General features: G+C 52.7%; 1 protein-coding gene across 1 annotated transcript in view; it reads right to left on the reverse strand.

Annotated features, from left to right (window-relative positions):
- Positions 1-1,885: 1,885 nt before the first annotated feature.
- Positions 1,886-15,262, reverse strand: part of WSCD2 (WSC domain containing 2) — a 50,852-nt gene continuing 37,475 nt past the window's right edge. Inside the window, exons 7-8 of the mRNA XM_058532285.1 lie at positions 7,776-7,976; positions 1,886-2,238 (exon numbers count right to left, since the gene is read on the reverse strand). Of these exons, the coding sequence (XP_058388268.1) occupies positions 1,886-2,238; positions 7,776-7,976 (554 nt within the window). The remainder of the gene's footprint in view (positions 2,239-7,775; positions 7,977-15,262) is intronic.

A 15,262-nucleotide genomic window follows, 5' to 3' on the forward strand; every position in this document is an offset into this window, starting at 1 on the left:
TAACCTCTTCCATGCCCATGCACAGACACAAGCGGGGACACTTACACAACACTCTATAATCCCTTCCTACCCGCCTCCCCACACACCAAAAAAAACACCCCATTTGTGAACTTGCCTTACACAACACTCTACCACATGGTAGAATTATCAACAAAACTCGCTTTTAATGATGGTGTTGACCTGAGGAATCTTCAGACAGAGGCTTGTGGCCTGAGGTGGCCCAGGTCCTGGACCAAGAGGCTCCCAGAGAGAGCTGACCTCTAAGTGGGAGAGGAGGCCCAGCCCACTAGTGCTTCACGAAAGAAGACTAGAAACTAGCCTGGGGGAAAGAAACACAGTACAAAATACATTCAGAGCCCCCTGGCTGTGCCCCGGGGTGTCCCGAATCCTACAGATGAGGGCATCAGGGAGGAGAACAACAGGTCTGATCCCTAGTCCCTTCTCTTTGCATGGCCAGGTTCCAAGGGGCGGAATGTATTAGTCATATTCCTCTTAAAAAAATATATCTCTTTACACTTGCCTTCTCCATAGTCTCTTGGCTATTTGGGAATGAGCATTTCCTGTACCCCAAGGCTTCAGAGGGGCTGCTTAGGGGGGCTGCTCCAGACAGAATAGCCAAGAGCTGTGACCTATGGCTTTTGCATCTACATGGTGGGGAATGGTGCCGGTGTGCAGGTGTGGGCCGGATGTGAAGCCACTGGCATCCCAGGTGGGGGAAGAGATGGATCCTGGGTCAATGATTTCTAAGATAGATAATCAGTGACTCAGAAATCCTTGGAAATGCTTTGGTTTGGTGTCTCAGCATCAAGGGAGCAGCGTTTGTGTGGAAAGGAAGAGCTATCCCATTCATCCCATTCCTTAAAGGGCCCCCAATGGAAGCTGCCCCACTGGACTACGATCAGGGGAGGTTGATAGTCTGGGAAGGTGTGGGGGTCTCTTTTGGTGGTGGTTCCACCTGATTTGGACTACTCGCTCTCTCACCTGGATAGCAAAGGACCCACTGCTAAGGGTCAGAGGGCAGTGTAAGATCAACGTGTTGGACCCCACAGTGGAGAGACGTGTTACTGGGTCTCTCCTTCTTACTCAGATTCTGCACGTGGCACATGGCCATCTTGGTGGAATAACTGTGGGTGCCTGAGGAAGCCTGGAAGTGGCATCAGGGATCCCAAGGTCATCACCTGGATACATGGGGGAGGAAAAGGGCAGAATTCCAGCCCTAGAGGTGGACAGGCAGCCAGATTGTTCCTCAGGAGCAGTGTGACCTGGGGGTGGGCTCACGATACCAGTGGCCCCACATGGTGGTACCAGTTAATCTATCGTGAGCACCATTGCCTCCCCACCCCACCCAGAATGTCAGAAACCTAAGGCCACAGAGAAACTTCCCAGCAACCTTTCTTCAATCAGAAGTGGCCTGGATGGACCTTGACGCCATGCTTCCAGGCGGAGAAGAGACAGGGAGGCTCTCAATGCTCAGCCCAGAAGGGAAGAGAGTCTGGGGCCACTGTTTTTTACAACAGTCCCTTTAGCTGTCGCATGGAGGTCCTCGATGCCTGTGGTGGGGCACCCATGCGTTCAGGACACTCATGAGCCCTCCCTCCCACAAGTGGAGCCGAGAGTGATGGGGGCAGGGACATGGGAGAAAGAAAGGGTCCATGTGGCTGGAACTCCCCAAACCAGTTGCCCCCCATCTCCAAGAAGGGGTGTGACTAGGTGGGGAGTGCCCGGACAGTCTCTTCCCCTGAGCCTCCTTTGTCATGCAGGAAACTCATTGCAGGCCAACAGCAGCCAAGGGGATTGTCCCCAAACGAAAGAGAGGACAGACAGATGGTCTTGAGTCCCCAGGGCCTGCTTGGCCAGGACGCCTAGCCCCCTCCCCCCCGATGCATCATCTAGGGTAGTAGTCCTCGGGGACGCCCGTGAGGTTCCTCCCTTTGAGGGCTGCGTCCACCATCTTGATGTAGGCGGAGATGGTCTTCTGCATGTCCACCGTGTAGGGGTCATACTCCAGCTTCCGGAGCCCCGAGCGCTTGAAGTTGCCATCCTTCTGGCTCTCCACGCAGAGCAGCCGGTCCTCCCTGACGGCCACACCCAGCAGGCTGACCATCCGGCCCAGCTGCACGAAGAGGTCCTGCTTCAGGTCCTCAAAGTGCACCACTAGCACCTTCTTGCCAAACTGGAGCCAGTCCAGCGTGTGAGTGGCCCACCACGGGGCATAGTTCCTCACAAACTCTGGCCACTCTGCGGAGAGAGGAGGGAGGGCTGAATCAGAGGGAGGGGCTCAAAGGGCGCAGGTCAGATGGCGCCTGCAGTGGCTGCCGTTACTCACGATAATAGCACAAGTAACTCCTTTTAGATCTCCAGACTCCGCTGATTCCCCCCACCTGAATGCTACTTTTCCGCCTGGAATATTCTTAGCCCTTCCTTCTCTTTAGGATAACAATAACACTTGTCTGGTGCTTTACTACATGCCAGGCCCAGCCTTATACATAAATATGTTACTATATTTTTATATTTTAATACATATTAATATTGCTATTAATTCCACTTATTCCTCACAGCAACCCTACGAGGTAGATAGCATCATTATCTTCATTTGACAGAAAAGGAAACTGAAGCACAGAGAGGTTAAGTAACTTGCTCAAGGTCACACAGCTAATTCCTGGCAGAGCCAGAATTTGAATCTAAACAGTCTGGCTTCAAAGTCTGAGCTTTAACTACCAAGTTATCCTGTGAGGTAATAGTTATTCTGTGTAGTAACAGTTGCCCTGTGTAGTAAGAGAATCTACTCACAGGATAATAATAGGGCCATTGTACAGAGGAAGTGGAAAAAGCACATAGAGTTTGTGGCACGGTGCCCTGTACCTAGTAGGTGCTCAGTAAGCACTGGTTATTATTATTACTGAGAGTATGCTGTTCTCAGGTAAGATGCTGTCTTCCCCGACTCCCCAGCCTCAGGCAAGTGCCTTCTCTGGGCTTCACAGCCCCTAGGGACCCCCCATGTATGTTGTCTGTCTCCCCAGTACACTGTGGGCTGAGGGCACAGTTTAAGTCGGATTATTTATATTGTCATCTTTACACCTTTCTGTTCCATCTTTCTCTCTTCACTCTTTATCAAAGTATCATGTACTGTTTCTTTCTGCTGTTTGTCTGTTACCTTGTCGTGGTAAAATGGGAAGATGGATTGTCACCAAAATTGGGAGGGTGTGTTTGGGGTCATCTGCCTTGAAAGGCAGGCTACAATAGAATGGGGGAAATTCTTTGGGGAGCCCTGGAGAGGAACTCAAAGAGCCAGCCAGCCCTGGAGCTGCTGAAACTCCGATGGAAGGAGAAGCGGAGGTCACTGCAGAGGGGGCCAGGGAGGATGCTGGGAACAGAGAAAGGGATCTGCAGCCCCAATTCTGAGGCCCAGCTGGAGAATCACAGGGCAGGCGCTCTGAAAGCCTGAAGCCAGACCCACTGCTTCTCATGGGGGCAACACCACCGGCACCCTCCAGAGGGATCTGCTTATTGAATATGGGTCAATGAGTCTCCCAAGCTAGGCTGGGAAGCCCAGCTTGTTCTTAATAACTAATCCTCGTTCCTTGCTGGGTGATGGGTACCCATTATCTCAGTTAATCCTAATGACTACCCTGAAAGGAAAGGACTACCATTCACTTATCACCTGTGAGGAAACTGAGGCTCAGAGAGGTGAAGTGACTTGCCCAAGGTCACACAGCCAGGAAGCACCATCCAGACCAGGCCTGCCTGATTCCAGGTCCCGATCCTTCCCAGGCCCGAGCAGCCTCACTCCCACTGCCTTACACCCAGCAGGGGCTCAATAAATGGTTGTTGAACTAAATTGAAATTCCCAACCGCCAAGTTGCGATGTGATAAAGGGCTCCTCTTTCTTGGCAGAATACGTCGGAATCTGTAGTGAGGCTCCTACTCCCCCAATGCTCCCCTGGAACACCACGGCTGCTTGGGAAAGAGTTATGCTGGTGACAAGGATATTTTTTATCCTTAAAATAGATTATTTACAATGTGTCTGGCTAATTGGGCTTGCACTGTTAAAATGGGTTAAGACCAGATGTATCTGGGTGATTAGAAAAATTCTTGCATGTGTATAGTCTGTTTTACTTTTTTAAAGAATTTCCCTACTCTGGAGTCACCTCACAGCATCCCTGTTGGTGCAGGACAACAGACGCTGATGTGGCGGGAGCCCAGGTAGATGGAGACGGCACTCAGTCTCCCAATGACAGACAGACTGGCACGTGGGAGCCACTCGATCAATGTTGGCTACTGTGATGTTATGTTATGTTACTCTCGATGTTGGTCCGCAGCATCTCCGAGACGCCCCCCAGGCCCCATCATTTCGGCCAGAGCGTCTCTCCAGGACCACTTTTGATATCTAGGCTGTTTCTGCAGCGGTGTTTGCCCACCCCTCCCCTCCTATGGCAAAGATTCCTCACTTGAAGCTCCTAAATTACCTCATCGGAAAGAAGAAGAAGAAAAACGAAAATAAAGCCCTTGATTAGCTCAGGATTTCTGTAATTGAACGCTGCCTTCCAGTTGAGTAATAAAGGCGCTCTGAGCCGTGGACCATCAGAATGGGCCCTGGTTCTGCCGGACGGTCACGCCCACGGGCTGGCCGGGCATGGGCTGGCCGCTCTCCCCCTCCACCTTCTTGTGGACAGGAGGAAGTGGGGCCTGATTAATAGCCTAACTGTCCTTAACTCCCCACGGAGTCATTAAACACAGCCTCTGTTTCATTAACCAGATCCAGGACAATTCACCTGTGCGATCATATCACGTAAAACTCTGCTTGGGACTCACTCCGGGGAGATTGTAAAATTAACATTATGGAACCAAAAGCTGCAGGAGGGGGACATTTTGCAGGATGCACGACCCAGCTAGAACTGGTAGGGGGACGTGGGCAGGGTGGGGTGGACATGCCCAACAGCTGGGTGACCTCTGCTCTCAGGGGGGTGACCCTCACATTCCAGGCCAAGGCGTCCTGAAGCAGCGATTCTCAAATTTTAAAGTGCTCACGAGGCTTCTGGGGGAAACTTGTTACGATGTAGATTCTGATCCAGTGAGCCTGGGGGTCCCGAGGTCTGCTTTCCTAAAACTCCCCCAGGGGACGCCGACGCTGCCTATCCTCAGGCCACACTTGAGCAGCAAGGGTTTAAAGCAGTGGGTTTTAAACTGGAGTGCGCATAGCAAACACCTGGAGGATTGCCCGACCCCGGGTTCTGACGCAGCAGGTCTGCGGCGGGGCCTGAGAGTTTGCATTTCTAACCAGTTCCCAAGTGATGCTGATGCTGCTGGTCCAGGGTCCCCAAAGCAAGGATCTCAAACTCAAGTGCCTACAGGGGCCAGATGTTAATGCAAATGAGAGGAATGGGCTTGGTGGCGGCTATGGAGATTGGTTCTTCGGGAAGGCTCTCAGCCAGAGCTCATGGAGACCTGGGTCAGGCGCCGGGAGAAGGCACTAATACGGGGACCCTAGACCCCCAATACGAGATGCATCTGCTGGAACCCCCTCTCTCCCACCCCCTGCAGCCTCTTGGCTCAGCCTGTTCTCATGCCTCCCTTATCTTTGGTTTTAAAGCTCCCAGCTGTCTTGAATGAGGCAAAAGAGGCGAGGGGCTCCTGGGAAATAGGAGAATTGTCTGAACCTGAGAGGAGGGGCCAAGCCAGGAAAGGAGAACCTGTGAATGCACCAGAAGGTCAGTGACACCCCAAGGGAAGAGAGAGCCTGGTAGCTAATGCCTGGGTTTGAATCCGAGCTCAGTTGACACCTGGGGCCTTAGCCACCTGACGTGCTCCCTTCCCGGTGTGGTTTTCTCACAAAATGGAATGCTCCTGATGATTATGGCAGTCTTTCTAACCTCCTCCAGTAATTAGAAGGTTTAAATGGGATAATGGATGCTAAGTGCCTGGTCCCACAGGAGCTTCCCAAGTGAGTTCCCTCCCTTTTCACTAGGGGCAGCAGGATGCCTGGGAGGTAGAGAGTGGGTTCTAGTCCTGCCACTTGGCAGGTCCCTGCCTCTCTCTGGGCCTCAGTTTCCCCACTAATAAACAAAACGAATCAGTGGTTCTCAGTCCTGCCTGCGCACTGGAAGCAGCTGGGGGCTTTAAAACACACTGATGCCCAGGCTCCTCTCCAGTAATGGTCTGGGGTGTGGCCTGGGCACTGGGATTTTCCCATACTCCTCTGGGGTTTCTGATGCACAGCCAGGGCTGAGGACCACTAGGTTCAGTGATCTCCTGGGTCATTTCCTGCCATCTGTCCCTGGAGACTTCTCAGCCTGGTCCCGACCAGTGTTCACTTTCGAGTGCTCTACAGATAAATCATTCAGAGCCCTCTACTCCTGGGAGCAAGGGAACAAATGTCACCACCTGTCCAAGCTTCAGCCCCTCCCTGTGATGGGGAGTGAGGCAGGAGGAGGCACAGAGGGGCCCGTTTGAGTGAATTGGGAGCCCGGGTCACAGTCATTCAGGCAGGCCCAAGGGCTTTATCAATGACATCAGTGTTGGGGGCATGACTGGTGCATTGCTGAGTTAGCATCATCCTGCCAGGCTCTGGTCGTCTGGTGGGGGGGCGGGGGGCGGAGCTTTGGGGCAGCTGGGAGCCAGGGGCAGGGTCTGGAGGCGTGGGAAGCACCCCCTGGGCTTGTGGCTGGGGCAGCCTGGTTCCTGGAGGCTGGATGAGGTGGGGGAGCTCACATTTACAGAGCACCTACTGGGCATCAGGGGCTCTGGGCTGGGTGATTTGTATCCGTCAACACTGTCTAATCCATTATCATAGGACAGTGGTTAAGGGCCTGGGTTCAGGAGCAAGACTCCCTGGGTTCAAACCCCAGCTTCACCACTTCCTGGAAAAACTCCTTCACCTCCCTGAGCTTAGCTTGTTCCACCTATAAACCAGGTTAATTGTGGCGGGTTAAAAACACCCATCGATGTAACTCTCATTACAGTGGGGGAGATACGGGTGATACTGGATATGGGATTTTGAGACCCACGTGGTTAAAGATACTCAAGATGGCAGAAGCTGAGTTTGACTTCAAAGCTCTCACCACTACTCTGGGCCGCCACTCTGTGCTGAGACATTCATCCACACAGCTGTCCCCTACTAATAAGTGTCAGAGTCGAATCTCAAACCCAGGTCATCTTAATGAAGTTCAGTGCTTGGGGACCAGCACTGTCACTTCCCAGCTGTGTGACCTGGGGCAAGTCACTTAACCTCTCTGAGCCTCCCAAACCAGAGCTGTTGGGAGGGTTTATTGAAATGATGCTCTCTGTAAGCAAGCTCTTAAGACCTCATAGGTGACCTCATGGCCGCTCAGCCACTGGCCTTGGGCTGGAGTCAGACTCCCAGGAAAGGGCTCTTGAACCTGCTTCAATTGATCCCATATCAGTTACATGAGGGTCTCCCATAATGGGTCATATCTGCTGAGTGTTTCTAAAGGGTGAACCTCTTAAACCCCCACAACTATGATCCCCGTTTTATAGATGGAGCAATCTGAGCTCAGGGAGGTGAGGGAGCTTTTCCAGGAAGCGGTGGAGCTGGGGTTTGAACCCCAGGAGTCTTGCTCCAGAGCGCCTGCCCTTACCCACGGTGCCATGACAGCAGCCTGGCTCGCACAGGGCGATGCTCGGGGTGCAGCGGGATGTGGGACCTGCACCTCCTCAGCCGGAAGCAGGAGCTGGAGCATCACACACGTGCGCTCAAGGACGCCCTCCCGGGTGCCCCCCGCCCCCGGCCCGCATCTCCCTCCCCTGGCCCGCAATACCTTTGCCCTTCCAGTGCGCGTGGGCGGCGAAGCCGATGTGGCCGCCATACTTGCGGTTGAACTCCGCCATGAGGGCCTTGTAGGGGTTACGGATGAGCAGGATGGCGGCGTCGAAGGCCTCGATCTCCTTCTGGCCGCTCTCGTGCGTCTTGATGCAGATGGTCCTCCCGCTGCGCCAGTGGTCCCGCTCGCCTTTGAACCCTTCCCACAGCCCGGGGCAGGGACATGGCCGGTGAGCCGGGGGAGGCGAGGAGTCCACCCCACCCACTCTGGGCCACCTCGGGAACCCTCATGCGTTCTTTCATTCACTTGTTCATTTACGCATGTCTTTATGGAGCACCTACTATGTGCCAGGCACTGTGCTGGGAGCTGGGGGGGGGTGTGTAAAATGATTTGCAAAAACATCCATGGGTCTTACTGTTTTTGAGAGCAGATTATTCACATAGTGACACCAATGAATGTAGAATCATTGCCTTGGTTAGTCCTGCGGGAGAGGAGTATTCGTGCTGAGGTGCCATGAGAGGGCCTGACAGTGACGGGTTGGAGGAGTCCCTTCTGGGTGGAGTCCACACCCCACCCCCCTGATGTTGGGCATGGCCATATGACTTGGTTCGACCATGGGAAAGAGAGCACAAGTGGGTCTCTGCCAAAGTCTCAAGACACGTCACATGTTTCTATTCACTCATGTGCTTCTACCATCACTGTGAGGAGAGCACGCCCTGGAGGGCTATTGGTCCCAGCTGGGGAGAGACACATGGAACAGACGTGGGTCCAACCTGCAGTCTGGAGCTGAGCAGCCCAGCCAACCTAGCCAAGGTCATGACCTAGTCAGGCAGCATCCTGAAAAGTTTCCTGGAGGAAGAGATGCCTAAGCTGAGAACTGAAGGATGAGGAGGAATCTACTAGCCTAAGAGAGGAGGAAAAGGTGGTGGGAACAGCAGGTGCAAAGGTCCTGTGGTGGGTGGGAAGAAACAGGTCACAATGACTGACTGCCAAGGGAGAGCAGAGAGCAGGGGAGAGTGTGAGGCTGGAGAGGGTTGTGGGGGTTGTGATGAGAGTTCAGTACTAGACCAGAAAGCCTGCACAGCCCTTAAAAGGATTTAAGCAAAAGGAAGGAGGGACTTGATCAAAAGCCGAGGAACCGAAAGAAGGTCTGGGTAGCTGGAGAATGAGGGAATGCTTCCACAGCACCGACTTTCTGCTGGATGCTGGCCTGAGCCCTTCGTGTACATGGGGCAGCTTGATCCTTTCAATAATCTTATGAGGGTTTCATTTTATAGATGAGGAAACTGAGGTACAGAAAGATCAAATAACTCATCTGAGTTACAGAGCTAGCGAGAGGCAGAGCCAAGATTCAAACCCAAGCCATCGAGGCCCCTGAGACTGTGCTCTTCACCGTCTAGGCCTCCCGCTCTCCGAGAGCTAAGGCATTGGGATGGGATCTTGAAAGCCAACCTGAAATGTTATTGTATTGGACCTTCAAGATACAGGCTGGTATCACCCACCAACTCAATGGGTGATCCTGGACATTATGCTGTCTCTTTGGGCCTCAGTTTCCTCATCTGTAAAATGGAACCATGCAGCTTCTCTTTCACAGGGCTATTGTGAGGAATCTACAAGGCACATAGTAAGACTTCAACAAACGGCAGCTAGTGCAGAACAAGTCTCAGGGTGAGATCCTGGGTGGGGAAGCCACCCTGTGTCACCAAACCTTGGAGCAGTGTCTTCCTTCCCTGCCCACTCACGGTGGTTTCTAGGGCTTTGTGCTCTGGCTTTTAAGGTGGATTAAGGTGAGGCTGTGCAGTACCTACTCTTATTCTGGTGCAGAAAGGTGCAGCCCCGCTCCCAGGGCCACAGGGCAGAAGAGCCAGGAAGGGAACATGATTTCCTGAGTCAGATTCCATCTCGGGACTTGCCACGTCAAGTTGCAAGGATTAGCTTAGCCTTGCAAATTAGTACTGGCCCATGCCCATGAGAAAATATTAACCCATAGTCTTCGAAGCCCGTGGGGAGCCCAGTATCATGGGGAAAATTGCTTCCTGAGGGCCATGAGGAATGGGCTGTGGGAACTTGAGAGAGAGCTTGAGACATAAATGTTCACCCACAGGCAGCACTGGGTACAATTTCACATCGTGCTGTCATGCATTCCATTGGTGGAGCTCTTTATGACATGGACAGAGGACTTCCCATCTAGGATTTCATTTTCTCGTCATCAAAATCCATTTCACTGTGAGCACAGCCATGGGAAGACATAGGCAGGGGGTACACAAGAACCCACACAGATTCTCAGAGAAAAAAAATAAATAGTCAGACACATGGCAGAATGATCCAATTGGTTTAAATCAGCTCCATGCATTGTGAGACCTAAATCACCCTTCCCTTTGTTCCACGATGGGGTCAACTTAGCACAGTATTTATCAAGATAAAAAAAAACAAAGAAAAACTATGAACATTGGGAAAGATCTGCTCCAGATTCCAGATTTCCGTTGCCTCGAGAGTTAGTCTGCAGGGAGCACTGGAAATGTAGGGAAGTGGGGAAAATTCCATTTAGCAGAATGTCTCCCAGGAAGAGAAGAGTTCTATGTCTGGAAAGAAGCCTTTGAGAGGCCACGTGGGATGAGCTTGGCTGAGGAACAACAGATGGTTGCTCAACCGTCCCCTAAGGAGGGCCTCCAGGTAATTGCAGAGGAATCAGGGATGCCAGCTTGGGGCCAGAGCGGAATTGCTGAACTCCACCACCAGGGGGGGCTCTTCTCCACCCTTCCCTGGCACAGGACCCAGCACCTCCTTATATAAATGTGGAATATTTAAATCATATTATGTTGAAAGGTCACAAAAATAGCTGATGTGGGGCACCCATGTGACCCTCAAGCTCTGAAGGGCTGGACAATTGTCCTAGGATTTGGAAAAATGACCTTGTGCATTCAGGCCACAGAGAGAACAAGATACGTTTCTCCTTCTCTTCCCCCCACCTCCCAGTGTTGCAGCTGCCTATGCATTTTGCACGTAGGGAAACAAGCACAGAGAAGGGCAGTGGCAGAAACTCCACATCTCTGCCTGCCCCAGAGCTTACTGGGGCAGGAAAGGCCCCCTCCTGGCTCCAGACAGGGACACGCTGGAGGCTGGTGGTCCTCCAGAAACCATGGGTTTGTTTTGAGGCAATCCTCAGAAATTCTCGTCCTGTGTCAGGTGGGATGAGAGCCTGCCTCATCAGTCTCCTGCCCGCTCTGTGGGCCCCCAGAAGTCGAGAAGGGCTCTGCTCAGCTCTGGGCTGTCGTCCCAGCCCCTCCCTCCTCTGTCTGCCCTCCCTCAGAGGTCCTGACAGCCGCAGAGCTTGAGTCTGCACCCAGGGCTGTGGGTCCCCGAGATGGAGAGAGGGAGAAGAGGGGGAGAGAGAAACAGAGAAATGAAATAGGGAGACAAAGAGAGACAACAAACTGAGACACACACAAAAAAGACAGAAGGAAACAGAGATACATACGTGACAGAGAGATGCAAAGACAGAGAGAGAAAAAAAGATCAAGAAAGTGAGAGACAGGCAGATGGACACAGACACAGAGAAAACCATGCTTTGCCAATGGCCAACCTCCCTGAGTAAGGGGAAGAGAAGGCAGAACTCAAGTGAGACAGACACTTGGATTCTGGGAGGGAGGGTCCATTCATTCATTCATTCATTCATTTATTCATTCATTCATTTCCTCCCCTCCTTCACTCAACAGCCCCTCGGGCTGTGGCCAGGAAGAGGGAAGAGAAGGTTGCAGAGAAAGTGGAGAAGGCGAGAAAATGTCAGGCAGCTCTCCAGATCCAGGAGGGCCCTGGGGGATCGCCCACCCGACACCTGTCACAGAGGAGGAAATGGAGCCCTCAAGAGGAGGGGGCTGTGCCCCAGTTATCCAGCTGGTTAGTAGCAGAGATGAGGAAACTCTAATGGGTTAAATAAATCAGCACGTGTCGCTGGAGGACCAGCTCATCACAGAGAAACCACCCCCTCCCGGCCCATCACCGAGGCCCCCCCCCCTTCCAATCAATGACCTCCTAAATGTCCCTCCCCGCATCCTTCTGCCCACCACTGTCACTCACCTGGACGGTCCTACAGCTGAAATGTTTCGCCACCCAACCTCGGTGGCCAGAGCAGTATTTCACACATGCAAATCTCAGCACACCACTGTCTGCCTAAAATCCCTCTACACTCCCCTGGAGCATTCGGGGATGGGAGGCAGACATGGTGCCAGAGGGAGGGAGAAAAGCTGTGCCCCGGTTGGCCCCCACTGGGCGGCCATGCTGCTGCCCCTTTCATCCGTCAGACTCCAGGAACAACGAGCTCCTCGTAGTTAGAAACCACACCGGACATTTGCACGTGCCGTTTCCTTTCTCTGGGACGTCACCCACGCCTCCACCCTGATCCTGGCTCGTCTGCCTGGAGACCCGCTCCTCCAGCCTCGGGTCACATCCCCGTTTGTGGTGTCTCTGATATTCTTAAGTGTCCTCCTCCATCCTCCTAGTACCCAGGGCACTCCTTCATCGTGGCCTTTGCTATTATTAATATATTCACGTCACTGTTACTAATACAAATAATTGTGGGCATTTATTGACTGTCCATGATGGGCCCAGCGCTGTGATGGGTGCTCCATATTTTTTTGTAACTCAGTCTTGGGGTGGATAGGACTTACCCCAAAGGGAGGAGGGTGTCCCAGGCAGAGGTGGTGTGGGCAGAGATGTGAGGAGGAGGAGGAGGAGGGGGAAGAGCGACACAGCGTGATGGGTGAATACAAAGAGTTTGATGGTGTTGGATGGTGAAAGGGGTGAGTGCGGGGGGTGTGAGGCAGCAGGGACAGCCAGGACTGGACACGGCAAAGCCGCTGGGGTGCCCTTCTGAGAACTGTGCACCTCATCCCGGGGGCAATGGGCAGGGGGCCACAGTTAAATGCCCCTGAGGGCAGCACGGCCGCCCAGTGGGGCCCAATCGGGGCACAGCTTTTCTCCCTCCCTCTGGCACATTCCCGCCCCCCTCACTCCAGAACCCACCAGGGTTTAAGGATTTCAGTAAGTGATGGGCAGGGGGGACTTGGGGGTTAGCCAGATTGACCGATGCTGTGGGGGGGTCCTCTCTTTGCCTGCACCCCACTGCCAGCCCTGGACTCCCAGGGAGAGCTCATTTTTAAGGGCAAGGCCTCAGGCGACAGGAAGTATTTTTAAGCCCCTAGTGTAAAGGCGGGTGCACTCAAAGCTTCAGCTGCCCGTGAGCGGCCCACAGAACCCTGCCTCTCCCAGCGGGACCTAGGGGACATTGACACATTGGGAGTTGGAGGAACTGCCGGGGAAGGTTCACGGTTTCTTCCTTTCTGCCTCTCCACGCACCCCACACCCCCCGCCCCTGTCTCTTCCTTCCTTCCTTCCTTCTTTCTTTCTAAAACTTTAGTTGACGCTTCACCCCGTTAATGAAAAACTCCTGACACTCCCCAACACTTGAGCATTAAAAACACAGGGCAAAGACCAATGTTTTGAATGTCGTGGGGCTGGAAGTGAGAATACTGGGTTCCCAGTCTAGGGCTGGGGGGCTCACTCTGACTTTGCGTTGAAATCACCCGGGGAGCTTTTAAAAAATACCAGTGCCAGGCCCACCCCCAAATTCTGACGGGAAAGGTCCAGGGAGCAGCCTGGGCGTGAAGGCTTTGAAAGCTCCCTGGGTGATTCTAACATGCAGTCAGAGACCAGCCCTCTTGGACTTGGACTAAATAGTTGACCATCCTGGTTACATGTCATTGAAAAAATATTGTATATTTTAGACCACAGCCTCACACACATTTTCTTATTATATTTTTTCCAAATCTCTGAGTTTGGCATTGATGTCTCCATATTATTGACTAGGAAAGCTGAGGCTCAGAGAGGTGAAGAATCTTGCCCAAGATCTCACAGCAGATAAGAGTTCAGACTGAAAACTCATTCTCCTGATTCCATTGTGAGATTCAGTTTCCCTTTCTCTGAAGTTAGGAGGTTGAGTTAGATCAGAGATGGTATGTACCTGGCATGCAGACCACCACTCTCCCTTCTACACCCTCAACAGGTGTCACTACTGGATTAAGGCACTGTGTTACTGAGGGAGAACAGAACCTCAGAATCCTTCTTAACACATCATCGGAAAGCAGGGATCCATTGGAACTGACACGGGAGATGAAACCACTTTGGATCCCTGAACTAAATGCTCCTGAAGGACCCTTCTGTTTGGGACATTCTAGGATTCCGTGAGTAGGGTCAATGCCACAGCCGGGAAGGTTAGAACGTGGGCCAGCCCTGGGATGCTCTCCAAGCCTGCTTCCCCCAACCACTGCCCCAGGACAAGCCAAGGAGATTCCAGAATGTGCCTGGGCTCCTCCCAGCCACTCCCATAAAGGCAGTGCAGCTTAGCGGTTAAGAGCATAGATCCTGCCGATAGCCAGGCCTGGGTCCAAATCCTGGTACGAACATGCAAACCCACAGCTTGGAGCTCGCACACAAAAGGTGTTCAACAAACAGTTGCTAAGCCCAAACTAAAAATTAATAAATATACAACAAGTCAGGATTCTAAGGCAGACCCCCTACCCCCTGCCCCTTGCCAACTCCATCCTTCCACCTGCCCCTTTTCACCTTTTTTGCCTTTTCTCCCTCACTCTCTGCGTCTCTCCTGCTTCTCGCCCAGACACACATGCCTCCTGGCTCTCCCTGAGCTGGGTTCAGGGACGGCTCTCTGCCAACGCCGAGCTGCGCCTGGCCCGTGCCTGGCGCCCAGACCGCAGTATCCACAGCCTACATTCATTAAACACTTACTTTGTGCTAAGCACGTTACATGTATCAACTCATGGACCTTCACGACAACGTCACCAGCTACACACTGTTATCTCTAATTTGTGCACGATGACACAGCATCAGAGAGGTACAGTAACTTGCTCAAAGTCACACAGCCAAGAAGTGGTCCTCATCTGGTTTGCAGACACAAAGACCCACAGCCAAGGGCTGCTCCACATAGAGACTCAAACCCCCTCACAGGCAGAGCCCCTGCCTCTCTGATACCCCCCACCACACCTGGGAGAGGGCTCCATGCCCAATGGACATTTTAGCCACGATTTCCAGTTCCCCAGTAAGAAACTACAGGGATTCTTTGCCGGTGTGCTGGAGTCATAAGTGTGTGGGCTTTGAAACTGGGAAACACTAGGGTGTAATCCCCGGTCAGCCCATTGAAAAAAACCTGTGTGCCTTTAGTCAAGTTATTTCTCCTCTCCAAGACTCAGTTTTCATATCTGGGAAATGGTACCCTCACCCTACCCCCAGGGTTACTGTGAAGGGTTAAAGAAAACCGTAGACTTGGCACAGCTCTCGCCCCCTGGTAGAGACCAAGAGAACGTCTGTGTTAATAACCTACACGAAGTGCCTGGTACACAGTCGGCGCTCCATACATGCCTGTTGGGAAACTAAACGTAGGAAGTGCATCCAGAACACAGCAGTGCTCAGGA

The sequence above is a fragment of the Diceros bicornis genome, chromosome 35 (assembly GCF_020826845.1).
Source record: "Diceros bicornis minor isolate mBicDic1 chromosome 35, mDicBic1.mat.cur, whole genome shotgun sequence".
Classification (NCBI taxonomy): Eukaryota; Metazoa; Chordata; class Mammalia; order Perissodactyla; family Rhinocerotidae; genus Diceros; species Diceros bicornis.